The sequence below is a fragment of the Marmota monax genome, unplaced genomic scaffold (assembly GCF_021218885.2).
Source record: "Marmota monax isolate L192 unplaced genomic scaffold, Marmota_monax_Labrador192_F-V1.1 WCK01_AAM20220418_F8-fsc00175, whole genome shotgun sequence".
NCBI classification, from domain to species: Eukaryota; Metazoa; Chordata; class Mammalia; order Rodentia; family Sciuridae; genus Marmota; species Marmota monax.
Window position 1 is genome coordinate 3760206 of NW_026695246.1, and position 27055 is coordinate 3787260.

Below are 27055 nucleotides of genomic sequence, written 5' to 3' on the forward strand. Positions count from 1 at the left end.
AAACAGGGAGGCCAATGAGGAAGCTTCTGAAATTAAGTGTTGGTGAGGAGCTATGGCGATTGGGCCAGGGTGATGGGAGGCAGATAATATTTGAGGTGCTGATGATGCGTTGAATGGGTAGGTGCTCATGGGAGACAGCCATTCAGGGAAGAGGGCAGGGTTGCCAATATAACTTTGTGAGACACCACTATAGAGATAGAATGAGACCATAAAGAAAATAGAAATAGAGAAAGAAGAAAACATGTTTGAAAGCCTAACCCTGGAATATTCCTTGCTTAAAAATCAGAGCAACAAGATACACGCAAAGGTGTCTAGAAGTGAGTGTCTAGTATGAGAGGAGAAAAATAATCAAGAAAGAAGTATCTGGAAGCCAACTGCTTCAAGGAGCATAGCGACCATCATTAAAAGCTGAGGGCAAGGACTGACCCTTGACATCAGCAGGATGGAGCTGTGGTACCTTGACAAATGCTAAGTTTGTGGAGTGGCGGATCCAGAAGCCTGATCAGAGGATTGCAGGGACTCAGTGACAGCGGAGACAGCAGGTGGAACAGGCATTTAAAGGAATTTTGATAGAAGGAGAACCTAAAAATGAAGCAATAGATGGAGGATGACAGGAGGTCAAGGGAGCATTTTCAGAAGATGGGAGAAATATAGTATTACTGGGTATCCTGGCTGGCTGGATTTGGTTACCCACATAAGAAATATGCAAAAGATGAAAAAATGAATAGTGATCTTTATGCAGTTTGATCAGACTGGGGAGAAGCAACTAGATTCCTTCTCTCCTCCACTCACAAAATCAGATATATCTTCCAGAAAAAAAATCCAGGTATAACACATGAGGTAGATTTAGTTAGCCAACCTGTATTGGGCCTGGTGGGCCATCTGCACTCCCATCCTTGGCATCTGTCAGGGTTGGAGCCCTTTAGCTTCTTTCTCTTCACAGGAGAAATATGTTCCCAATTTAGAAGGAGGGGTGAGCCCCAAATTCATTCTGTTTTCAATAGCACAATTTTATGCTATAGGCAGTAGAGGGGAGAAATTGGAGGTTACAGAAAAGATGGGAAACTTTCCAAAGCAGTGTCCTTGAATAGGATGGGATCCAATGCAGAGTTAGCCATATTCAGTATGTGGCCAAGCTCACTGGCCAAGGAACTAGAAGGTAGGAAACAAGTTTTGGTTAAGAAAATAAGGGCACTGAGTACAGTTCACAACAATGTATTGTATACTTAAGAATTTCTGAGACAATAGATTTGTAAGTGTTCTCACTACAAATCACTATGCAGCATATGTAATTACTGTGCTAATTGATTTGATTTAGTCATTTCACAATATATACATATTTCAGAACATCATGTTGTACACCATAAACATAGACAACTTCTATTTACCACCTTTTTTTGCAGGGCTGGGGATCAAATCCAGGACTTCATGCATGCTAGGAAAGCGCTCTACCACTGAGCTACATTCCCAACCCATTTGTAACCATCTTAAAGAAAAACATTTTAATACTCTCATTAGAACCTGCTTCAGTGCATCTTCACCAGCATTTTGTATTAAGATTTTAAAACATTTTTTTCTAACTTGACAAATTAAAATGATATTGTTTACTGGGTTTTGTTTTAATTCATATCTATTTTTAGTAAATAATGTCTTACATTAAAAAGTAAAGAAAAAGGTAAGAGTCACTATTACTCCATGGCCCTTTACTCTGTATTTTATTGGAAAATGTGCCTTAGAGAAGTTGTTTGTAAGTCAATACCATTTTTAACTAATTCCATTTTTTAGCAGCCTGATTGCTGGGCTTCCCAAGTCACCATATTATCAACTCACAGAGACTTTCACAGCAAAACTACCCAAAAGAATAAGCAGGTTCTTTGTCCATCATGTGAATACCCCATACCCCATACATGTCCAGTAGGAAACCCCCTAACCAGTTCGCTGATGCTTTTTGCTGATTTGCTGCAGAAAGCAAACTATGAGGAACTAGGGTTGTGGCTCAGTGGTAGAGTGCTCACCTAGCATGTACAAGGCACTGAGTTCGATCCTCAGCACCACATAAATGTAAAATAAAGATATTGTGTCCACCTAAAACTTAAGAATAAATATTTTTAAAAAAATAAAGAAAGAAAGTGAACTATGAAAAAGTAATTGCCAGGGAGTGTTTAAAATAGATTACTACAAATTGACAACAACTTTCAAATATTTAAAATTTTACTAGATTCAGGACTTACTGGCTGCTCTCTCTGACTGGACAAACATACTTATCCCAGATCTCTACCTGACTCACGCATTGGCATCTTTCTGGTTCCTACTGAAACATCACCTCTCACACAAATTAACTACATGTTCTGTCCACCAGCGTCATTCTCTTTCCTTTGTTTACTTCGCTTTTCAATGCACTTGCCTTGCTGAAATTCTGTGGAATGTTTGCCTATTTTTCTGGCCTCTCCACGAGGGCAGGAAAGATGCTGGTTTTGCTTACTCTTCTAGCAGCACACAGGGTAGCTACTCCATGAGTATGTGTTGAGCACATAAATCGATGTGAATGGATTATCAGAAAAGAAGGGAACAGAAGCAATGCTGTTGGCAGTATTTGGGACACACTTATATTAAAACAATTTTGTTTACCTGAAATTCAAACTTAACTAGGGATCCTCTATTTCATTTGGCAACTGTTTTAAATGTTGGCAAAACACTCCAAACCATGGTATACCCACATAGGTACTTAGGTCACAGAACTAGCCATAGTAAGATATATCAGGAAAATAGTTAGAACAAATGAGGCTTGTTTCAGGAAATTAACTCTCTCTTATACTATGAAGAAATATGATTCAATTATTTGCTCACTAAGTGCTGTGTGCCAAGCACAGTTTAGCACATAAAAGTTACTCCACAGTGGGACAAACTATCCTATATCTCACTTTGTTCTTATTTTTATTGACAACATCTTACAAATTAATTACCTTCTTAAAAATGCCATCCAGCTAGACACAGTGGCAGACATCCACTACTCAGAAGACTGAGGCAGGAGGATCACAAGTTCAAGGCCAGCCTGGGCAACTTAGTGAGTCCCTGTCTCAAAATGAAAAGGGCTGGGGATGTGGCTCAATGGTAGAGCACCACCAGGTTCAATTCCCAGTACCACAAAAACAAAACAAAACAAAAAAATGCCCTCCACTCACTCTTGCCCAGAATCATGAAAGATACCAGTTTTCACAGCTGGAGGACAGGAGAGTGTGTGAAAAGGATTTATTTACTTACACCTAAAATAGATACTTCAATCCAACTGCTATTTAGGGGAATTTTCTTCACTGTTTTTATAACTCCCTCAGTGTAACTTAAGATGACAGGCTCACAAACTTGCATTGTTTCTAGATATTCTATTATCCTCCTCAGTAAAATGTCTTCTTATTACAAATACCTATATTCCCACTGCCATCAATCTACACCTGGCAAACATTTGCAATTCTTTTTCCCTTGAGTTTCTAAAGAGACATTTTTCAACAAAGCTGCCCTTTCTTTCTCATCTATATCTTTATCTGCTCAGTTAGAAGTATTTAGTTAGCATTATGTTACTTCAACCTATTCCATGCCACACCTTTCACTGGAGGAAGAAAAAAGGTGTAAGGTTTGAATAGCATAAATTTATTAACAACCTCTCACAGGATACAGTGGAGTTTGGAAGCCTTTCATGAAGGTCTTTTTTAAAAAATATAATTTTATTTTAGACTAATTTTAGATTTCCAGAAACACAATAAAGATAGCACAGAGTCCCCAAAATCCCATACTAAGATGCCCCATTATTAATATCTTATATCTTTAACAATGAAGGTACTGAACACAATCAAAAGTACTTTAACAAACATAACTACAATACTGAAAAACAGTGAACAGTAATTCCTTCAGAGGCTTTGTTTAGAGGCTGGGAGTATAGCTCAATGGTTGAGCATTTGGCTAGCATGTATAAGCCCAGCAGGTACAAGGCCCTAGGTCTGATCCCCAGCCCCACAGTTTTCCTCCATCTTTGTCCTCCACCCACCTGCCACTGTTCCCACAGGGCAATGCAATCTTCCATTCTCCACATGTGAAAACAAAAATAAGGACATAGGCATCTGCTCACAGGCCAAGATTTCTCACATGGGGACAGCATTTGGGCATGTCTGGAGATATTTTTGATTGTCACCACTAAGAAGGTGTTATTGGCACTGATTAAGTGGAGACCAGAGATGCTACTCAATATCACACAATGCACAGGACTGTTCCCAAGAAAGAGAATGATCCAGCCCAAATGTCCACAGAACTGATTCTGAAAAATTGCACAAGGCAGAGCTGGAGTGAGGCCCCACCCTTCCCCAGGCCACCAGTAACCTCCAAGCCCTGACTTCTAACAGTGTCCAAGGAGCCTGGTCAAGGTCTTGAGGAACGGGCAGGGAAGTGCATCTGATCCAGGAGTACTTCCTTGCCATAGACCCTGCCCCACCAAAGGAACTTTTAGTCCAGAATGAAATATACTGTATTTCCATTCTTATCTTTAATAATAGAAAAGTGAAAATCAATTAGAAGGAGATAGAAATGACAGTTCCCTAGAAAACTGGACATGTTGCTTTCCAATGAATCATTGAAGAACAAACTGAAAGGAACAAATGAAAATCTCTTGTTCTGACTTTGACAACCCTCTTGACTCTTGGGGCAGGTATTATAGAACAAATAGACTTTCCTCTTGGGAAGTGGTTAGAGCTCTGATCAATGATGATTACAGCAACTTACATGTTAGACAATTCATCCAAGAGGTCCTTGTCTGGGTCACCAGGCCCAAGCAGTCCCATCAGCTGTTCTGACCAGGAACAAAGGGCCCACTGAACACAAGAGAAGGGAGCAAGAGTCAGCTCGGAGACAGAATGAAACAAACAGCAAGCATGCTGCAGAGGATGGAGGAGGAGCCAGGGCAGCTTCTCCAGCTCTTCTTAAGGCTTCATTTAAGGAACCCCAAATCCAAGCAGCATCTTCATCATCCTATCACAGGGAGTTGACTCCCCAAGCTTACAGAACAGAGCTTTTTATGGCAAAACTCTTAAATAATGGCAATCATACAATTATGGTATACTTATCATCTACCATTCTAAATTTACTATATGGTTTCAACTTAGAAATTCTTAAAACTCAAAGCTAGGCACAGTGTTTCACGCCTGTAATCCCAGTGGCTGGGTGGGGGCCAAATCAGAAGGATCTTGAATTAAAAGCCAGCCTCAGCAATTTACCAAGGCTCTCAGCCACTTATCAAGACCCTGTCTCTAAATAAAATACAAGAAAGGGCTGAAGATGTGGCTCCGTGGTTAAGTGCCACTGGATTCAATCCCTGGTTAAAAAAAAAGAAAAGAAAAGAAAAGAAAAAATGAAGGAAAGAAATTATTTTTTTAGAGAGAGAGAGAATTTTTTAATATTTATTTTTTAGTTTTCTGCGGACACAACATCTTTGTTTGTATGTGGTGCTGAGGATCGAACCCAGGCCGCACGCATGCCAGGCGAGCGCGCTACCGCTTGAGCCACATCCCCAGCCCAAGAAAAAATTCTTGAAACTCTAAAAAGAACTTAGTTATGTCCATGACATTCAGAGGCCCCAAAGAAGTGCGCCACACTGCATGGCCTCCTTTTAGTCTCACCTCCCAGCACTCAGTTGTGCATAGAAACTCCTCTGCCCATTTTCCACAACTCTTTATATTTCTTGTGGATCACACTCCTCAAAAAAAAAAAAAAAAGTACAAATACAATCCAATTTGCACACTCCATTTAACAAAAGCATCTTTGGTAATCCAGGCTTTCTAGGAAGGCTAAGCTTTCTACATTTTCTCCATTTCTCCTGCTTCTCTTCAAGATGGCAGCTGAGAGAATGGCAGTGGGTGTCAGATACACATTCCACATCATTCCACATTCCACATTCCTTGCTTTCTAGCTTCTCTTCCTGGTCACTGGAACCCCCAGCTGGTATCTGACGTTCAGTGTAGGCCTAAGGAACTGTCAAGTTTTTCTCAGATGGATCAGGAGTTTGTCAGCCTTATTGATACCAAATCAATTTCCATTCTATTTGCACTGTTTTTCTTGGAATGTTACTTTGCTCTGTCCCACATACATTAATATGAATCCTATAAGTTCACCCACCAGTACCACTAGCTATCTAAATGGTTTTCTATAGTATTGCAGAAACATCTTGAACACTCTAGAGGGTATTCTGAGGAATTAGGTCCTCAACCTCATCTGATCTTGAGGTTGCCCACATTGGTATGGTGAGAATCTCTCTGGGAGACTTCCGCCTCTAAAAAAGGAAGTAAGGCCAAAGGCACTCTTCTTTCCCCTGTAACCTCACCCTACCTAAAATATCTTCACTTTCAGCACTTTGGTCTAATGAGGTACATGTAGACATCTCATCTCACCATCTGCTCTCTCTGATTCTCTTACCTCCTTCTTCCCACAAGGATAACCTCTCCTCTTTATCATTTTTTTCTAGCCAGGACTAGCCTAGCAGAATGCTAGTGATACACCAGCTCAGATAGGGTGCTACTAACTTCTCTGTCCTGATGGGAACCACTCTCTTCTTCCCTACAGAATTTGACCTCAGGGTTTGTGATTCAAGCTTGAAGCCAACTAGAAGAAGAAGAAAACATGATAGATACCAAAACAAAACAAAAATACATCTCTTAACCAGGCATAGTGGCACACTCTATAATCCAGCAACTCAGGAGGCTGAGGCAGAAGGACTGTGAGTTCAAACCCAGCCTCAGCAACTTAGCTAGGACATAAGGAACTCAGGAAACCCTGTCTCTAAATAAAATTTAAAAAAAAGGGCTGGGGATGTAGCTCAGTGGTTAAGAACTCCTTAGTTCAATCCTTGGTACAAAAAAAAAAAAAACAGAATATATCTCTTCAGTATTTTCTAAAATATTATTTCTTTATGTCTATTTTCTCAAAAACAGAATTTTTGAACTCCTTTTTAAGAGGAACTTAACCCCCTAAATTATCAGTACACCTTCAGCATCCCAAAGAAGTCTTTTCATTATCTCATACACAAATAAAACAATCACCTAAGCACGTCTCCAAGTTTTATTATCAACCTTAAAGCAAGACTGCAGTATGGGACTGGAGGCTGTAGAAAAGCCATGGGTGAGGAAGTGTGCAGAGCATTCAATTCAGAAAGCCAATGACTCATGGAATTTGGGGCAAATAAAAGTATGTTTGGAAAATCCAAGGCAAGCACTATTAATAAAGTAGAATTATTTTATGTGATAGTTAGCACCCATCCTTAATTACTTGAATAATCTTTAACATCATATAAGAGGGATACACCCTCCTGTTTCAAAAGATGAGCCCTGCCCAATAAAATTTAAAAACCAGTTTTATCTAGCTTCTTTTAAAAATGAATCTGTAAGTACAATTGCCTAATTGAATAAGGCTTTAGTATGACTCAATTTCATTTTAATTTCTTTAGGAAGTCATCCAAATACTTACGTAATTTTTGGCACAAATAGTCATTTGCAAGGTCACAGAGAATGAGCAAAAAGAATAACTTCCCCATTGTTTGTCATTTCAAAATAGTGTATGTCTTTTTTGCATATTGATTAGATCTCAGGGGAAAGTTGGAGCTTATTTCTAAAGTCTTATTATTAAACCCTCAAGTAGATTCCAGGTGAAGAAATTTGCATAATGACTTTTAAAAGCATTATTTAAAAAAGTCTTTTCTAAGCAAGATAAAATTTATTCAACTAAATTGATAAAGTACCCATTACATCTTGTTTTTAGCAGGTTCTTTTCAACACGTGCATAACAGTTTCATTGTCTTCCATGTATGACTTAGATCCACACTAAGAATAAATCTCTGCTTTGGCACCACTATAGTTTCAAAGGGGAAAAAAGAAAGTGTTATTATGGAAAGATCAGATGGGTTTAAAAAGCTGTTGGTACAAAAGAAATTCTGGGGAAACAAGCATAGAACAGGTAATTTTCTCAGATTCTCAGGCCTACTGAAGCCTCTTATATAAACATCCCTTAAACCTGGTATAATTTTTTTTCAGAGACACAAACATTTATTTAGGAAAGTAGATACGCATTCATAGGGGAATGCAGGATATCTCCAGAGAAACATCTGTGGTAGTAAAGTAAGAAATACACATTAAATGGAAAATGTCAACCAGCTTGAGCATGAGAAGCTTTTGGAGTAAAGCAAGGAGTACACATTCAAGGGAGGACACATGTCATCTCCAGAGGGACAGACAGCAGCCCCTTGGTATACGGTATGAATATTTATAGAGGAATCATAGCTAGGGGCTGGACTAGATATGGAGCCAGGACAGAGTTACACAATTTCATATCAATTTTTCTAGCAATTGTGCATTTTCCTCATGTGACTATCTGCAGGCAAGAGGCTGGGTCATTGGAATGGGCAAAGGACATGGGCTGAGTTGCTCAGGAGTACTCATTTTGGATTTCAAAGGCTCATGGGTATTTTAGGGCTTCTCTTTTGAGACTCAGTCACTCTTTCTTTTTCTGTATCTCCAAATTCCTTTCTCAGGATTAGTGAGAGAAAGGAGGGCAATAAGGCCTTGGATATGATACAGAACTGGAAAGAAGGAGAAAGAATGAAGAGCTTCACGAGGTCTGGCCACTCCCCAGGACCTTGGGCAGCAGGAAGAGAACAGGCTCCTCACTCCTGATCCTGTCTTTTCAAGGCCTTACTTGTTGCCCCAAGTGGCCACCTTTGAGTATACAGGTCTTGGGAGGAAGCAGCTGGACTTCATATAGGCAGAGATATTCTTCAAGCTCTCAAAGAGGGAACTAATGTCCAAAATGTTCAAAACTCATCTAGGCACTTGGAGTAAAATATATGGTGCACATCAAGGATATCATAAGTGAGAAAATACAGGTGATCCTGTCACCAACAAACCATGGCCACTTCCCCAGGGACTGTTAAGTTAGTATTGGATGAGTTTTATTGCCTTCCTTTCATCTTCTCTGGGAGGCCCTCCAAGCACTCTGGCCTCAGTTTCTCAAAGTCCGGACTACAGCAGACTCTGGGCAGCTGATTAGAGATGCACATAACCTGATTCTGCTCTTCAGGTTCCCCATATAGGTTGTGCTTGCAGGTAATGCAGCACAGGTGGCATTGCTCTGGGCAATTTAGTAAGCCTTGTCAATTAAGTAGGGCAGAATGGGAAAGTTCAAGCCCAGCTTGAATTTCTCATTTAGCCACTAGTTTCTGTTATAGTCAGGAGTGTCCCCCATCCTGTGTCTCTTCTCATAGCTTAATACACATGTATCCTCATATGTCTTCTCATAGCCTGATACACATGGAATACACAACAACCCAGTATCATGGGCATGGTACTAGTGTTGCAGATGAGCTGACTCAACCCAATGTAAGTATTAACCAAGATGTAAACTATCACTGAGAAAACCATGGCTTTCAGCACCTAGAAACTTCCCAATCGTTTTCTTTTTATTTCAAAATCTTATTTTATACAACAAAGAAATGAATTTTTCTCTATAATTTCCTATAGCTCTTTTTGATACCTATTTTATATACTTGCCAGGAACAAACTTTTGCAAATTTTCATATATCCTACCATATTCAAATTCACACATGCGTGGAAACACACACACACATGTAGACTCATATATCCCAGACCACAAAGGAAGGCAAAATTATATCTGGATCTTTTTTATCTTCTAAACTTCTTATTCCAGCATTTCATAGGCAATAGATGTTTGGTAAATGTTTATCAAGTTGAATTAAAGTTTGTTTTAATACTTGAAAATTTTAGCTCATATTTTCTGTAGGAAAAAAAAACATGGAGCTAACAGATGGTGAACCCAATACAAGCAAAAGCTTTAAAAAGGAGAGAAGATGTCTAAATAAGATATCTAAAGGACTTCAAAAATTTACAATACATTGACATGGTGTGCAGCCTACATTTTATTTTTAATCAGTTTTATTATTATACCTAAGTTCAGCAGAAAATTTGCTGATGTCAATATGGTAAATTTCCAGGATTTTAGATTGTCTATTCAAAACCCAAAGCTGTGTTGACAAAAGGTATATCAAAGAGACTGATTGCATAGGCTTCTGATTAAATTAGTATTGGATGAGTTTTATTGCCTTCCTTTTTAATATCTTACCACTGAAAGCTCAGTGCAGGAAGGTTGAATTTAATTGTGTTATCAGGTTTCAGAAAGTATGGCTTTCCTTCCAGATTCTACCCACTTTTCCCTCTAGGGCAATTTCCTTTAATTAAAGAGGTAAGTGTTGCCTCTTGGGGCGGTGTATCATGAGGGGACTCTAAATTAAAAACCTAGAAAAAGCTATGCACATATGGGATGAAGGTAAATGGATACAGATTTGATGTAGTAGAGGAACTGGGAGAGGAAGAAAGGAAGCCAGGCAGGCAGAAAGAGAGGGAGGGAGGGAGAGAGGGAGGGAAAGGTAACAAAAAAAAAAGTGGAAGAAACTTCAATGAAAATGTGGGACCAAATAGAGAACAAGTGAGCTTTTGTGAATTTAAACACACTGAGTCTGGTCAGGACTATATCCTATTGATGTGGTCACCCGGAAGTCTCACTGCCTTGCCTTGCATATTCTCACAGAATGGTATTGGTACTTCTCAGAATTGAACATGCGTATGAATCATCTGGAGACCTCATTAAAATGCAGATTCTGATCCTGTGTCGATAGAGTGGGGCCTGAAAGTCTATTTTTCACAAACTACCAAGTGATGCTGGAGTCTGGGAACCACCCTTCGAATAGCAAGATGTCCATTGGTGCACAGAGCAAGGAACTGGTTTTCTTCTCTTCGAATACAAAAATGGGGCTTCTCAACTTTGGAACTGTTGACGTTTGGGGCTGGATAATTCTTTGCTGTGAGGGGCTGCCCTGTGCATTGTACGATGCCTGGCAGCATCCCTCGCCCCTACCCACTTGATTCCAATAGCATTCCCTCCCTTAATTAGGACAATCAAAAATGCTTCCTGATATTGCTAAAATTACTTTGGGAGTGTGTGGGGGGGATGGAATAGATGGATGGCAAATCACTGAAATAGAAGACATAAAAGGAATATTTTAGGGGGAAAGACTGCTACATAAAATGCATGCATCTTTGTAAAAGCATCCCTGTGTCTTACTGCTTCTAACATCAGTTCTGTGCCAGCTTTGACCCTTATCCAACCTTGGCCTTCCTTTAGAAAAATAGCAGTGGGGAACAGTGGTGGAAGTCCTCATGCCAACACCTCAGATGAAAACATTACAACTCAGCCAGCTGCAGCCTGGCCTCCCTCCAGAAGAGCCTGTCATCCAAGAACCACCCCCTCCATTTGCCGCAGAGCTGGCAGGATCTCAGAATATTCCTGGCATCCAGGAATAAAATTCTTTGTACCTATTCTTAGGCTTTGGGTACAGGTTAAACTAGTAGAAATTTTTACTATTTTCAGTTATGTTAAATCAGACACAGAAAAAAAAGTTTTAATGTCACCTCTCCAATTGCATCCGAGATTCATTCCTTTCTAGTTCTTTAAGAAGCAAACAACAAATATTTCTAGAAGACTTCAAAATTATAGGAGATATTAACATGGCCCATAGGGTGAATTATAGTTACATCCTCCTGGGAACCAAAAAAATGATTAAAAGCCGGTGAAATATGTCTTCTGGTATCAAATTCTCAGTCCCTGAAGGGCAGAGCTTCGATGACTTGATTGAAAGCACCTTCAAAGATTTGTCCTCAAACCTCATCTTCTGCACTGGGGCTCTAGTCCAGACTTCCTACTTGGAGACCTCTTTTGACTTGCTCCTCTGAATTCAAAGGACTGAAGTTCCAGACCAGGAAGTAAGGCATGATAGAAGAAATAAGAAACAGTTAGAAAGAAAACAGAAAGGAAGAACAAGGGGAAAAGATTTTAAGTCAGAAGTTCTGCATAATTTTCCAGGCTCTTCCTCCCTAACCGGTCTCCCATGCAGGCCTGTTACTCCCATATTCTTGGGAAATCTGTAAATGTACCTGTGCACTGTTAATTGATCCTTAAATAGATTAAATAGAGATATCTTGAGAAACCTATAATTTAGGGGCCTTTTCTGTACTACCTACTGATCAGACAATGGAGACCCCATCAGTCTGAGTATCCTGAGAATGACCAGAACACCAAAAACTGTCTTGAGATCACTGGACTGACATCATTCCTACTTGCCTTTCCATACCCGCACCTCACCGAGTTCCCTTTAAAAAAGAGCCTGGAACCCCAAAACCTCGTCTCTCTTTCTCGGAGCTGGTCTATGTTCTCTCTTGAATGTGTATTTCTTGCTTTACCCTCAAAGGCATCTCTCTTGAGAGTGCCCCCATTTTCCCTTGAATGAGTGTCTACTTTCCCAAATAAAACTCAGTCTAGGCCTCTGACTGGCACATGCTTTGAAAGTGTTTTCTGTTATGTAAAACAAGAATCCTGCTGGTCCCCCTTCTCTCCAGGAACTCCTCAGACTCTTCTTCAGAGACACCTCTTTTGTGACAGAAGTACATACCTTCTGATTGAGCCTTGGAAGTTACAACACTGCCCACTTCAACTTAATTATCCTCCACGATTAATTCCAGGAGAAGATTGTTGTTTGAATTTACCTCTCTGAACCTAAAAAAATGATAGTGTCCTCAAACTTTCATTTTTAATAAGTGATTTTTTAAAATCAAATTTTCCAGAACCCATAATAAAAGATAAAATGACATTTTCCTTTTCGTCTCCACTCAATGCCCAAATTGCTCAAATTGTATTCCAAGTATTTTTCTTTACCTTTCTTATTTTCATTGTTCAGGTATATTTTAACAATTCAGCTGAGTATTTATTGGGTTGTGCTAAATTACATACTGTATGGAAGACAAAAGAATAAATGACTCATCTCAAAGAAGTTAACTACTGAATTAAACTAAGACAAATAAAACAACTAGTGAATAATACAAACAGCCCTAGGTTTCCCTGAATCTTGAACTGTGCCCATAGAAGGCTCCCAATGAATAAGTGTGAAACAAGTAAATGAAACTATTCACTTTCTACAAATTTCTAAATGCTGACAAAGCTGACAGATGAGACCTGTGAGGGTTATATTGTCAGAGTGGGCCTCATGGTAAAAACTAGACAACTCTCCACTCCTAGAGAACCAAATTCTGGTTTGGCTCCTAGAAATGTAAGCCTGCATTTCTATGATACCTCCAGCTCCCACTAAAATGCCTGGCAAGAAAGCTCAACACCACCAGGAGAATTTTCTGTGCTTTCTGACCTCCTTTTCTTAGCACTTTTACTAAAAATGGCTTACCATTATGAGTCCTTATTCTTTTATCAAAAATGGCTTACTGTTGTGAATCTTTTGATGTATTTGTCTCTTCCACAACTTAGGAGGATCTTTCTTTTTCAAACACCTAAAACACATTCTTTGAAATGCAATCATCAGGATAGAAGCCTAACTTTAATAATGGCCAGCTAGTGGACACAGCTGGCCTAGTTACCTTTGCATTGACCAACCCTCCACAAATTTTCATTTGAGCCCCATTTCTAATATCTCTCTCTCTCTCTCCCTCTCTCTCTCACTCTCTCTCTCTCTCTCGCTCTCGCTCTCACTCTCTTTCTCCTTCTCTCCCCTTCCCCACTCTCTCCCTTTGAGGAGATGGATGTATTTAATGTGGTGATGGTACCATGGATGTATCATATATTCAAACTCATTAAAGACACTATATGTGTGAAATTTTATATATCAGTTATACCTCAATAGGGCTATAAAATACTTCATAGACAATGTAAACATATTGCAAGATTTCGTAGGTAACTCTTAGACATAAACCATAAGAACTTGTTGGAAAAATATAAGATTAAAACACCCAGTCGTTTTTGCACAAATTGGAAAGCTCAGCCCTTTACTATTAGTAGTTATGAATAAAATCTGTTTTAACCACTTTAACTAATGTCCTGCTTTGTTCATCAAAGAATCTTTGGTGAGAGTGAAGTTGATCCTGTGGAATAGGCAGAATTCCCAGGCCATTCTTAACCACTGGTTAGTGTCCCACCTCCAAATCTCCCTGCAATTACTTTCACTGCATACCACCAGCTTGTATTCCCCTGTTGAGTCTGTCTTCAGAGTGTGAGCACCTCTGGGTATGTGGTCCTTACTGTACCTAAGGGCAGACCAGTTTCACACCGCTGGAAAGGGTCTGCTAACAGGAACCCCTGCTGCCTACCTCCCCTTGCATTTATCTCCCCAGAGTACTCAGAAACTGTGGCCCAAACCAGCAACACCGGTTAGCAAAGTGCTTGCTCCTAGCAGGTGCTGTGGGAAGGAAAGAACTTCCCACGACAGAGGCAATGAAAACACTGTCCATGATGCATGTTCCTTCCTGTGTCCTGCTTTGATGGGAGAGATGGAAGGACGTGAGAGGGCCTCTGAGCTCATTAGTACAATCTCCTCAATTAAACACTGAGGAGTTAAGATCCACTGGTTACTATCACTACTTTTATTTTTGCAGACATCCTCTATACCAGGAATTGGTTCAAAAGTTCCACAAATGACACTCTGCTCCCCATTTTACAAAGGAAGATACTGAGGCTCGGAGAATTAAGAGTTTTACCTGAAGTAATGCAGCCACCAAGTAGCAGAGCTGAAATTCAAACCCACTTTAAAAAAAACACTTAAGCAAATTTTTAAACATTTCACACATGAAAATTAAAATAAACCACTGCCTTCTACCTCAAGTTTAGTAAAATATTGAGACCATCATCCCACTTTGTTAGATACATTTCACTTTAAGTATGCAGAACTGTCAGTGCTGTGGATGTGAGTGAAGGAAGCTATGAAGGATAGAAATAAATATGCATAGAAAAGTTTTCTTTTTTTTATTATTTTTGTTTTTGTTCTTGATACTGAGAAGGAACTCAGGGGTGCTTTATCACTACCCCAGTCATTTTTATTTTTTAAGACAGAGTCTCACAGAGTTGCCGAGTGTCTCATTACACTGTTGAGGCTGGTTTCAAACTTGTGATCCTCCTGCCTCAGCCTCTCTAGTTGCTGAGATAACAGGAATGCACCACTGCACTCAGCGCCACCCTCCCCTCCAAATTTTCTGTTTATAATCAATTTTCCTTCAGTTTGCCTAAATTTCAATAATATATAAAAGTGGTAAAATGACATGTTTTCCTGTGAAAAGCTAAAGTGAGAAATTTTGTTTTATTTATCTTGGTTTAATGAAAGCCAAATTCAGCAAAAGAAAAAAAAATCTGTAAATACTAGACATTCCATAAGGGGGCAACATGAGGCTGTCACATAGGTAAGACATCATTTCAATAAACTGCAGTTCCTCTCTTTAACCTCCAAAATTTCCACAGCCCCAGTTCATTCCAAAAATAATATTCCAGGAATTGATTTTAAGAATCACTGCCAGGAATTCCAAGCTCTGAGAAACCTTCCCATGACAATCATAGCTAACCATCAGAAGAAATAAGAAATGTAAAAACTGAAGTTTGACCTTGAGCAAAATCCCTTAGTCTCTTCTGGTCTCCATGTGTGTACATCTGTAAAAGGAGGCTAATACCACAGTGTTGCTTACACTGTGGAGGGCAGGTACAGGTTTCTTGTAATCCTGTATTTGCACATATAATATTTAAAATTTGATTAAAAACACAACTAATTCAAATAGATTGCTATTACCTGTTTGGACCCAAGATCTTCAAGACAAAATATGTTTTAGAAGCATAAACCAGGAAATGTGTGCAGTGCCAGTCCCTATGACCCAGATGTACAAAGAAATCAACACCTCTGCTAAAACTCACTCAACAGTAGCTTCCCCTGGCAGGGATGCAGCATTTAGGGAATCACAGAGACATCACTCAAAACCCGTGGGGCCTTGTGGCCAAGCTCTTTCAGAGATGAGGGAGTTTCTTGTGAGTTTCAAGAAACTGATAGCCTGTATACATAACTAGTACCAATAATATGAACAAAACATAGATTAAAATCATGCATTTAAAAATGCCTCAGAATGTAATTAATATTTTTGAAGATAATTTTTATAGTCTTTGTTGAAAATTATGCTGTACTACTGATTTGTCTGCTCTTTGCCTTAAAGGTAGTAATTTTGTGTTTTTCTGTCATAGCACTCCTGATAATAACAATTGATGTAAATGATTTAACCATGAGAACCTTGTTTCATACATCCTACTAAAGAACAACTGTTTACTGCATTAGAGTTCGTGACTTCATGCAGATATATTAGTTTTACAGTTTAGGATTCAACGGACATTTTCTCCTTATTTGTTTATCTCCAGAAATAACTCTGAAAGCATTTTGAAATTCCATCATTCAAGGTTCTTTGCTGATACAAAGGCAGTTTTGTCACCAGCTCTAAAATGAAAAAATACTGAAAAGCAAATAAATAAAACAACTTGGAGATTCCCATCAAATTGACCTAGTATAAGTCATCAATAGAACTTAAGAAGTCCTTGTCATTAAAGAAATCACAAAGGTAAGACCAAGTATTGAGCTTAAGCCATAAAATGAACTTGCAAAGGGGATCCTGGGTGATAAAAATTTGTTAATACAAATATTATGTATTCTGAAGACAAGAGCAGGAAACCATTCCATTCTAGAAATTCACCAGCTGGGGAGGAAAAAAATACATAACCCTTAGTCAGAGTAATAATAGACCCACCCTTGAGGGAAAAAAAAAACCCAGCATGTTCAAGCTGGGCTCATCCATCTGTTGAGTCAATATTTGCACATTCAAAACTTGCAGGTATCAAATGTACATATTTGCTTTGAAAAGAATTTTTAGAGCTAGAAAATATGCTATTCTTAGTGACAACTATTTGATACCTCCTGACATTCCTTCCACCATAAATGAAAATTTCTCAGGAGAAATTTGAATTCTTACATTTAAAGCTTCTTACAATTGTGGTATGAGACCCTTAGCTGAAAATAAAAGAATTCTTATGCCTCTGAGTCCCAGAGCCCTGCAGGAAGCTTCACCTTTTATTTGATTCTGAGGGCTGACTCCCCTGGCAAAGTAAAAAAAAAGAGAGAGAGAGAGAGAGAGACAGAGAGACAGAGAAGTTCTCAAGAAGCAATGTGAAAAGTAGCAAAAAAAGAGAATGAGAGAAGGTGAAGGAGAAAAGCTCTATTTGTATTCAAAGAAAATTCTATGACAGTGTTATAATAGAAAGCAGGTATGTTTTGGGCACCACAAATAAAAGCACTAGCCATTGCAAATGTGAATGCAATTTCAGGGAGAATCAACAGCATGTTTGAAATCAGAGCTGTCATGGACCTCAGTTGTGGCCCTAGAATTAGTAGCCCCTTTTTATAAGGCGCTTTAGTGTATGGCTGGAGGAAGACACAGCCTCATCTACAATCTTCTTCGTTTAGTCTACTTCTAAAGAAACATACACATACTTGTGAAAAAAATGGTCAAACTTCCTCAGACTCTGAGATAATTTAACTTGTATATAAAATTTTAAGGCCAGTTTTTGCACAATAAAGTTTTAAGGCCAGTTTTTGCCCATGGTTGAGGCCTTAGCCTCATGCAATCCCTGACAAGTCTCTGTATTCTATCAAAGTATCTGTCTTGGTTCATTTGTGTTGCTATGACAAAATAGCTGATAATGGGAAATTTATAAAGAATGGAAACTTAGTTTTTGCAGTCTAGAAGCTGAGCAGTCTCAGAACAAGACACTGTCAGGTACAGTGTCTGGTGAAATCCTTCTCCTCATAGATGGTACCATTTACATGTCCTCACATAGTGGAAGAGACAGAATGTCAAAAAAGGAAATGAATCCTGTGATCTCACATGGCAAAGAGAGGAGGAACAGAAGGGATCTAAGCTAGTTCCCATCATCCTTTTAATTAGGCATTAATCCATTTGTGAAGGCAGAGCCCTCCTGATTTAATCACTTTCTAAAAGGCCCCATCTACTAATACCACCACAACGAAGAGTAAGTTTCAACATGTGATTTTGGGGGGAACATTCAGACCATAGCAAGCAATATCCTTATCCCCCTTCCAGGAAAGCTGGTCATCAGCCTGGTTCATGTCTCCCATCTTTCAACCTGGTCACCTGTGTGCTACTTTTCATGGGTTCCACCTACCTGAGTCCTCTCCTTGTCATTAGTTTGAACCCTGGTTGCATTTCTCTCCCATTGTATGTCAAATTGCAAACATGCCATTTCACTAACCCAACAAACATCAGTATTACACACAGCAACTGACCTTTCCAGAAAGTTTAAACAGATAAAATATGCCTTCAGCACAAACTTTCTCATGCTTACCCACCACTTTCATGCCTTTGTCCTCTTTTCACATCCTCTTGCCCCAGGCTTCAGCATCAGGGATAGTCCTACATCCAAGTCCTGCATGCACACCATTAGGAACAGAAATTGGCGTTCTGGTGAGCATCACCATAGGAGTATTGACTGTGTTGAGGAATCAGTTCCAGTGTGTACAAAATACATCCCCATCTTCAGGTGGTGAAGAGAAGCTCACAATCTAACAAAATTTCTCATACCATCTCCTCAGTCATGAGGAAATGCTATTAAACAACTAGTTTATTGAGAATGTAGGTTTTATGTTAGTGTCTATAGATAAGCCCCCAAAAGTAGGTTAGGTGAGAACAGGGGGTTTGTAATGCCAAGGAAAGAAGTTCAACTGGATCCAATGGGTCAAAGACCATTAGATCAAGGCTTTTGTGCAAAGCATACTACAATTAATGCATGATATAGTAAAACAGCCCAATAGCATGAGAATTGTCTGAAAGCAGAATGATCAGCTTTGTCAAAAGAACAAAATTCAACAAATTATGTTTAAAGATCTAATTGGCTTGTTTTTTCTTGTTGTTATTTGTTTTATTTTTGGTTTTGATTCCTTTTGTTTTGCTTTAGTAATTCATGAATCAGGCTACATCCCATCTATGAAATTGAATGACACTTTGGTAAGTAAGCAGAGAGGGTGGGCTTTGTAGGGGAAACAGAAACAAGAAGAAAGCAGAAACAAGAAACATGATGTGAATTGATCATTTCCAGGTTTCTTTCCTTACAGGGCTAAAGCAGGGGGAGTTTTTTAACATGCTGGTTTCGTATGACTGAGATACTTTGCTGTGAATCTCCTATTATTTGAAAGAATCTCCTATTTCTAAGCTCAGTGTGGTTATGAGGCACCTCACATGAGTGACTCTACTCTGGCTGGGTATGTTCTAGTGAGGCCTGTTGCAAGAGCTCAGACCAAAAGAACAGCTCCCCATAACTTTTATTTAATTATTTAAAACCTGGATAAGCTAATATAATTTTCCAGCAAAGAAATCAACAGGGACTAAACCAGAGAAGGGCACAGGAAACTTAGAAATACAAAAACCTTGCACAAGAAGCCACAAGATCAGGACAGAGAACGTATAATTGCAATAAAAGTGAGGCTTCACACCCTGGTTCCAGGTTCAAGAGTGGCACCAGGAGCAGAAATCCTTTGATTTAATGTAAGTTTATTACAAAGGAGCTGAGAAGCTCTATTTTCCCCAAAACAGAAATAACAGTGGTCTGAAATTTGAGCCTTATTTTCCCCGGTTCATTCACTAAGCATTTATTTAGTAATTTAATGTGCTAGGAAGACAGAAATAGTTAGATAAGGTCCAAATCCTCCAGGAATCCATCAGCTAGTTCTATGACTGTATGTACATAATTAATCTGGTTTTCCTTTTCTAAAATAAAGAATTGTCACTCCATATTCATTGATGATTCCCCCCATAACAGTATCTGGCAAAATATTACGAAAGTGCATGCTCTCTTAGAGCCTTCACTAGCTGTGGTATAAAGATCTATTATGATCCCATTTCTAGCTAGGCAGAACACAAAGAGGACACAGAGCTGAAAGAACATTATTTCAAGTGATAGTTTCAGACATCACAAAGGAACAGAGACAATGGTCCTTCACTGCTCTGCTAAAAGTAGAATTCTCAGGTATTTCTCAGAATTCTGTACACCACCAGTAGTACAAGAAAGTATCCTATGCTGCACTCAGAGCCACATGTAACAGGGCATATTATTTTGTAGTATCTATTTTACTTAAAAGTTTGAGATAATCTATTGATTCACATACTTTGCATTAAAACCCTTACATCAAATACATTACCTAATAGAATATAAATTTTGCACAAATTTTTCATTTGAAACATAAATTTAGTGCTGGGATATTTGGGAGTATGTGAAAGAGATTGGGTGAGAAGGCAGAAGAAGGGAAATATATAGACTTTGTGATGCGCTCCAGGGAAAAGAAGGGGAACCAAGCTGAGTGCATCCATACCTTAGGGTAAAAAGAAAAATCCTGAACCATTTAATGAGATCCCAAACTCAGCCTTCTCAGTCATCAGTATATATTTTTATTTCCTCTCATTTCTCCCTACATTTACTTTTAGTGGAACTTATATGTGCTTTAGAATTCTGAGCCTACTGTATACAGGTTATAATAGCTACTGGAAATTGGAGAAAGCTATTGGAAATTGAATGGAATGACTGCCCAGCAGCTGACACTAATGTGTGTGTAAGGTGAAAGCAACAGTGCAGAGGAGTGTCATCACATGCAGACAGGCAACCCCTCCCCTTCGCATCCAAGCATCACAGCCCCATCTGAACCAAAATGTCAGGAGCTTTAGGTCTCCCTTTACCTCACAGGGACTTTGAAGAATTCAATAGTCGAACTTTTTTTGCCCTTCTGGGATGTCTGTGTACATCTTGACACAAAGCAAATAATTTCCATGGTAACCATAGATAAATCTAGACATAAGAGTGGCTTTGGATCTCTTAAACTGAAATGAGAAAATCTGGTTCAAGCTGTATGACTTTTTGCTGATAAAGGTGATGGATTCAAAAGAGTAAACATAATATTATTCAAATCAATAGTTATTTTACTTTTCTCTAATCTAGCGATTTAGCTTTGGCCTTTCTGAAATACTCCTGAAAGCTTGTCTTGTTGTCAAAGATTCTTATTTCAGATAAAGACTTGAGAATGGTTTACAATGACCCACAGCATGGTGCCAACATGTTTTTCAAGTGCTACTGATATTTTCTTATCATTGCACTTCTACTTTACCCATCCCCACCCCAATTTCTCATATTTCACATTTATAAATCAATCAGTTTAACTTTGATGAAAAAGGTCTTTCCTCTCCAAAGATTTTTCAAGACATTTTAGCATAGAAACTGATTATAATCAAGCCTCATATATCACATGAAGTCTTCTTCTAGGAGTGGGGTGTCTTGATGACTATGAAAGTAAAACTGGAAGACAGAAACTTTATTACTCTTCAAAGATCTTGGAATGTGAACAGAAAGTTCTATGTTTTGGTTTCTTTCTTTACTTGTAAAGAAACCAAGATCCTGGGCCAGGGTTGTGGCTCAGTGGTAGAGCGCTTGCCTCGCATGCATGAGGCACTGGGTTTGATCCCTGGCACCACATAAAAATAAAAACAAATAAAATAAAGGTATTGTGTCCATCTACCACTAAACATATGTTTAAAAAAAACAAAATTCTAATTTATTTATTTGATAGTTAATTTAAATTGAAAATTAACCATAAATAAATAGAAGCCAAGAAAAGAATACAGAATTTTTATTTCCAACATGATTATCTAATTACTATAATGGAAACTAAGAAGACATCTAAGATAATACTGACTATTAACACACATTATCCTTTCCCTACCTTTTATTTGGACAGCTTCTTTAAAATTTACTTTATTTAATAAATACTATAATATCTTGGGACAGACTTCAAGAAACAACCTGGTGAGGCACCACTGTTAAGAATTACAGAAAGAGGTTTTTCATTAAATAAGTCACTTTCTGACTAAATCTCTGGTACTTCTTACCTCCTTCATTTGTATTATGTTTACTTCTTATAATTTAGCTCTCACTCCTGTAACTTCAATAGCACTGAACCTTCAATACCAGAGTAAGCACTAGAAAAAGGCCCTTCCTCCTCACTCTTAGATAAAGGGGATGCCTACACAGACAGTAGTCCCAGCCCTTGCAAAACAAAGAATTTCCTAAGTGTCAGTATAAATGTGAGCTTGTTCCCACAATTTCTTTCAATAAGAAATGATGATATCGACTATATACTAAATATCTAACTCTCTAAAGACTTGATAAGTTTAGGCAGAATTGCAGGAAATATCCAACGAAAACACTCAGGGATAAACACATCTTCACATGAGATTATGCAGGAAATAAAGAACTGTCAGGAGATCACATCTGATTATATTTTGGTGGGCCAGCTTTCATCAACCTATAGTTAGAAGATCCAAAGAACTCCACCAGAAAACTGCTAGATCTAATTTTTTTTTAAATTCAGCAAAGTAGCGGGTTATAAAATCAATAGCTATCGTATATATACTAACAATGAATCTGCTAAGAAAGAAATCAGGAAAACAAGCCCATTCACTGTAGCCAAAAAAAAAAAAAAAAAAAAAAACCCACGAGGAATAAATCTAACCAAGGAGGTAAAAGACCTCTACAATGAAAACTATAGGACATTGAAGAAAGAAATTGAAGAAGACCCTAGAAGATGGAAAGACTCCTCCTCATGATCTGGATGGGCAGAATTAATATTGTTAAAATGGCCATATTACCAAAAGCAATATACAGATTCAATGCAATCTCCATCAAAATACCAAAGACATTCTTTACAGAACTAGGGGAAAAAGTCCTAAAAGTCTTTTGAAAGAATAAAAGACTCAGAATAACAAAAACAATTCTAAGCCAAACAAGCAATACTAGAAGCATCCATAATGATAATGGATTTAAAAGAATAAACATAATATTGCTTAAATCAATAGTTATTTTACCTTTCTCTAATATAGAAAATAGCTAACTTCAAATTATACCACAAAACTATAGTAACAAAAACTGCCTGGTACTAGCCTAAAAACAGACACATAGACCAGTGGGACAAAATAGAAAACACAGAGACAAACCCACATATCTCCAGTCATCTGATCTTTGACAAAAATAACAAAACATACATTGGAGAAAAGACAGTCTTTTTAACAAATGATGCTGGGACAACTGGTCATTCATATGTACAAGAACGAAACCAGATCCTTATCTCTCCTCCTGAACAAAAAATCATCTCAAACATGAATCAAAGAGCTCAGAATTAGACCAGAAACAATAAAACTCCTAGAAGAAAAGGTAGAGTCAACATTTTAGTTTTCTCAATAGGACCCCTAAAGCTCAGGAAATAATGCCAAGAGTTAATAAATGGGACAGCATAAAATTAAAAAGCTTCTGCACAACAAAAGAAACAATTAGGAATGTGAAAAAAGAACACCCAGAAAGGGAGAAAATCTTTGTGAGCTACTCTTCTGACAGAGGATTAATATCTAGAATATATAAAGACCTCAAAAAACTTTACACCAAAAATCAAATAACCCAATTAATAAGTGGGCAAATGAATTAAACAGATACTACTCAAAAGAAGAAATACAAATGGCCAACAAATACATTTTAAAGATGTTCAACATCATTAACAATTAGTGAAATGCAAATCAAAACTACACTGAGATTTCATCTCACACTAGTCAGAATGGCAGTCATCAAGAATACAAATAATAATAAATTCTGGAAAGTATGTAGACAAAAAGGAATATTTGTACACTGTCAGTGGGATTGTAAATTACTATGACCACTAAGGAAATCCGTACGGAGGCTCCTCAAAAGACTGGGCATATGGAACCACCATATGACCCAGCTCTACTACTTCTTAGTATTTATCCTAAAGGATTAAAATCATCACGCTATAGTTATACATGCATACCCATTTATAACAGCACAATTCACAAGAGTTAAACTATAGAACCAGCCTAGGTGTGCATCAATGGATGAATGGATTAAAAAAGTATATATACACAATAGAATTTTATTCAGTGATAAAAAAAATGAAATTATGTCATTTCCAGGAAAATGGGTGGAACTAGAAACCATCATGTTAAGCAAAATAAGCTAAACTCAGAGGTCAGTGGTGGTATGTTTTTTTCTTATATGTGGAGGATAGAAAGGAAAAAAGGAAAACAAAGGGAGAAGGGTGAGGATCTCATAAACATCAAAGGGAGATCAGTAGAGAAAGGGGGGGAAAGCAGGAAGGGAGGGGGAAAGTGCTTAGAAGTCATATTGGTCAAATAATATTATTATGTTGTGTTCATATAGAAGTATGTAACAGATCTCATCATACATACAGCTATAGTGACCAATAAAAAATGTGTAAAGATAAAAATTAAATAAAATTAAAAGAAGGGATGAGTTAGGCAGTGTAAAATTATGATAAGAAAAGAATGAGATTTCTGCATTCCATTCTGCTGCCCCTACTCACTCAGTTAACTGATTGATTGGTATTACTCTTTATCTTTGTGCTCGACTTCCATTCCCTTCACCTGGTCACTGGAAGGCGCGCACCACCACACCCAGCAAGAACTGCGATTTTAAGATCTATCCATGCGGCTGTGTTTGTGCATCTTGCTTCTCATAGTCCATGGTGTGTATTGGCTGCCTAATATTCCATGGTATGAATTTGCCACACTTAACTATCCCAAACGGTGTCCTCGAGGCACTGAATAACACTGAAATATCCTGGTATATGTGCCTTTTATGGGCCTATATAAGACAGACAGACAGACACACACACACACACACACACACACACACCATACACACACATTTGCCATTGATATGTGATTATGAAGGTTGGTTTTAAAAAGTCCTTCCCTATCACTAAGCTACAGGGACATTTCATGATTTCATCAATTGACTTTTTATTTATATCTTTCACATTCAGGAAGATGTGACAGGCAATTTACATAAAACTTCTGCCCCCAATTGGAGCACTTTCCAGATAAGCCAGGCTGTGCCTTTGGGTCCTCTGTCTTGAATGGGCAGATCTAAAAAAGATCTGCAGCTAGAGATCCTGGGTGGCCCCTCTGGTTCTTGCTCTCATCATGTACCCAGGTCTTAGGCTGGTCCTCTACTCTGATGGTAACAAGAGAGCCCACAAATAAACTTTACCTTTTGCCTAAAGTCTATTCTTTTGCTCACTAATAAAGAATGGGGGTGGGGGCAATAACAATAAGCTTGCAAGGTAAGCATACCCAGGATCCCACCTGGGTCCTCTGACAAGTCTAGTACCTAGTCCAGCCAGCTTGGGGTAACATTAGTTTTTGATGTTTTCTATTATATTAACCTCAGTCTTCTACTTCATCTAAGGCAAGATGAGCATGGATTTTTCCAGAGTTTAGCAGCTCTTGCGACTGATTTCTAAGACTTTTGTGGCTAGCCATGATTGGGTACAGCAACAACAGTGTCTTCAGCTACTCACAGCTACTTGTTCCGCAGGGGCACAACTCTGAATGGTAATGACCAGATGACTATAGAGACAGCTTTATAACTTTAAAATATTGAGATGTGTGTTACACATGCCTGCTTTTTTTACTGCAGAATCTGATCAAGTATCAATCAATTTCCAAGAAACATCAAATCAGAGAAACATGTTAAACCAAAGCCCAGTGAGACAATCAGCAAAACCCAGACTCTAGGAACAATTTAGGACAAATAACAAATAAATTGCACAAGGAAAGACAAAAGGATTACTTAGAAGCTATACATTAAAAGAGATTTCTTAGAGTGCCTGCTTCGTATGCACATGGCCTGGGTTCAATGCCCAGCATCACAAAGAGAGAGAGAGAGAGAGAGAGAGAGAATTTCAGAAATAATACTACACCATGTGGCTTTTGCCTGGATTGAAGTGGATTGATTATAAAAAGCATTCACAAAACATTTGGGATGATTTGAATACTAAGTATTAAGATCATATTTAATTTTTTTATCTTTTAGAAATATACATGGGAATATTGATGTATTACCTGATAGGATGTCTAAGATTTGCTTCAAAATAATCTAGTAGCCAGGGAGAGGAGGTAGGGGGATGAAACAAAAGAGATGAAGCAAGATTAGCCAGGAATCAATCCCAGTGAAGGTGGTGGTCCCTAAAACAATGTGTGCCTTTCAAAAGATGTAATGCCCTGTCCTATACAATGTGGTACTATAAGAGCAATGGAAAGACGGTGACTAATGATTGCAAGGGACATAAGAATAGACCTATGTTCCTAGAAGGTTGAGCTGGTTTTATTTTAGAAGATAAACTAGAGGGCATATGTTATGGTTTGGATGTGAGGTGTCCCCCAAAAACTCATGCATGAAACAGTGCAAGAAGGTTCAGAGGAGAAATGATTGGGTTGTAAGAGTCTTAACCCAATCAGTGAATTAATCCTCTGATATGGATTAACTGAGTGGTAACAGAAGTGGTAAGGTGTAGCTGTAGGAGGTAGGAATTGGAGCATGGCTTAAGGGTATATATTGTATCTGTCAAGTGGAGAACTCTCTTTCTGCTTCCTGATCAGAGGTGGTGCCCTCAGCCACACTCTTCTTCCATGATGTTCAGCCTCACCTCGAGCCCCAAGGAATGGAGTCAGCCTTCTATGGCCTCTGAAACCAACCGTGAGACCTCAAATAAACTTTTTCTCCTTTAAAATTGTTCTGGTCAGATCCTTTAGTCATAGCAGCAAAAAAAGCTGACTAAAACAGCATGCATCTGGTCAAGATCTTATTTGGAAGCAAAGGTTTTTCAGAAAGATGTTAGGTGCCCACAGAATCATTAGAAGAGTTAGAGAAGCAGTTTCAAACCTAAACTTCTAAGAAAAATACCAAAACTATTCTACAGACCTGGCCTGATGAGGAATCAAGTCTCTTCTGTGCTAGTGCCAGGAGCCTTACCTTGAAACCACTGATACCTGCCCAAACTGGAAGCTGGAGTTACAACCCTTGCCAGCAAAATGATCTGCACTTGGCTCTACCCTCTATCAATTGCTCACTTCTGAATCTGTCCAGTGAGTGAGTGAAAATTGTAAAGAAAGCTGAAAAAAGGTTTTCTGCATTTTGCCCTTCAAAATGCAGCCAAAAGTTTTCCACATGTTAG

The 27055-nt window shown here is 38.5% G+C and overlaps 1 protein-coding gene and 1 pseudogene across 3 annotated transcripts in view; both read right to left on the reverse strand.

Moving 5' to 3' along the window:
* The window catches only part of Otol1 (otolin 1), a 116511-nt gene that overhangs the window by 70580 nt on the left and 18876 nt on the right, over window positions 1-27055 (reverse strand). Inside the window, exons 2-3 of one of the 3 annotated variants that reach the window (XM_058578279.1) lie at window positions 12548-12651; window positions 4768-4856 (exon numbers count right to left, since the gene is read on the reverse strand). The exons of 1 other annotated variant lie outside the window; for it this stretch is intronic. In XM_058578279.1, the coding sequence (XP_058434262.1) occupies window positions 4768-4783 (16 nt within the window). In that variant the 5' untranslated portion in view covers window positions 4784-4856; window positions 12548-12651. The remainder of the gene's footprint in view (window positions 1-4767; window positions 4857-12547; window positions 12652-27055) is intronic. One more of the 3 variants, XM_046422980.2, reaches the window with a different exon arrangement.
* LOC124078247 (glutathione S-transferase Mu 4-like) overlaps window positions 7011-27055 on the reverse strand; it is a 38817-nt pseudogene continuing 18772 nt past the window's right edge.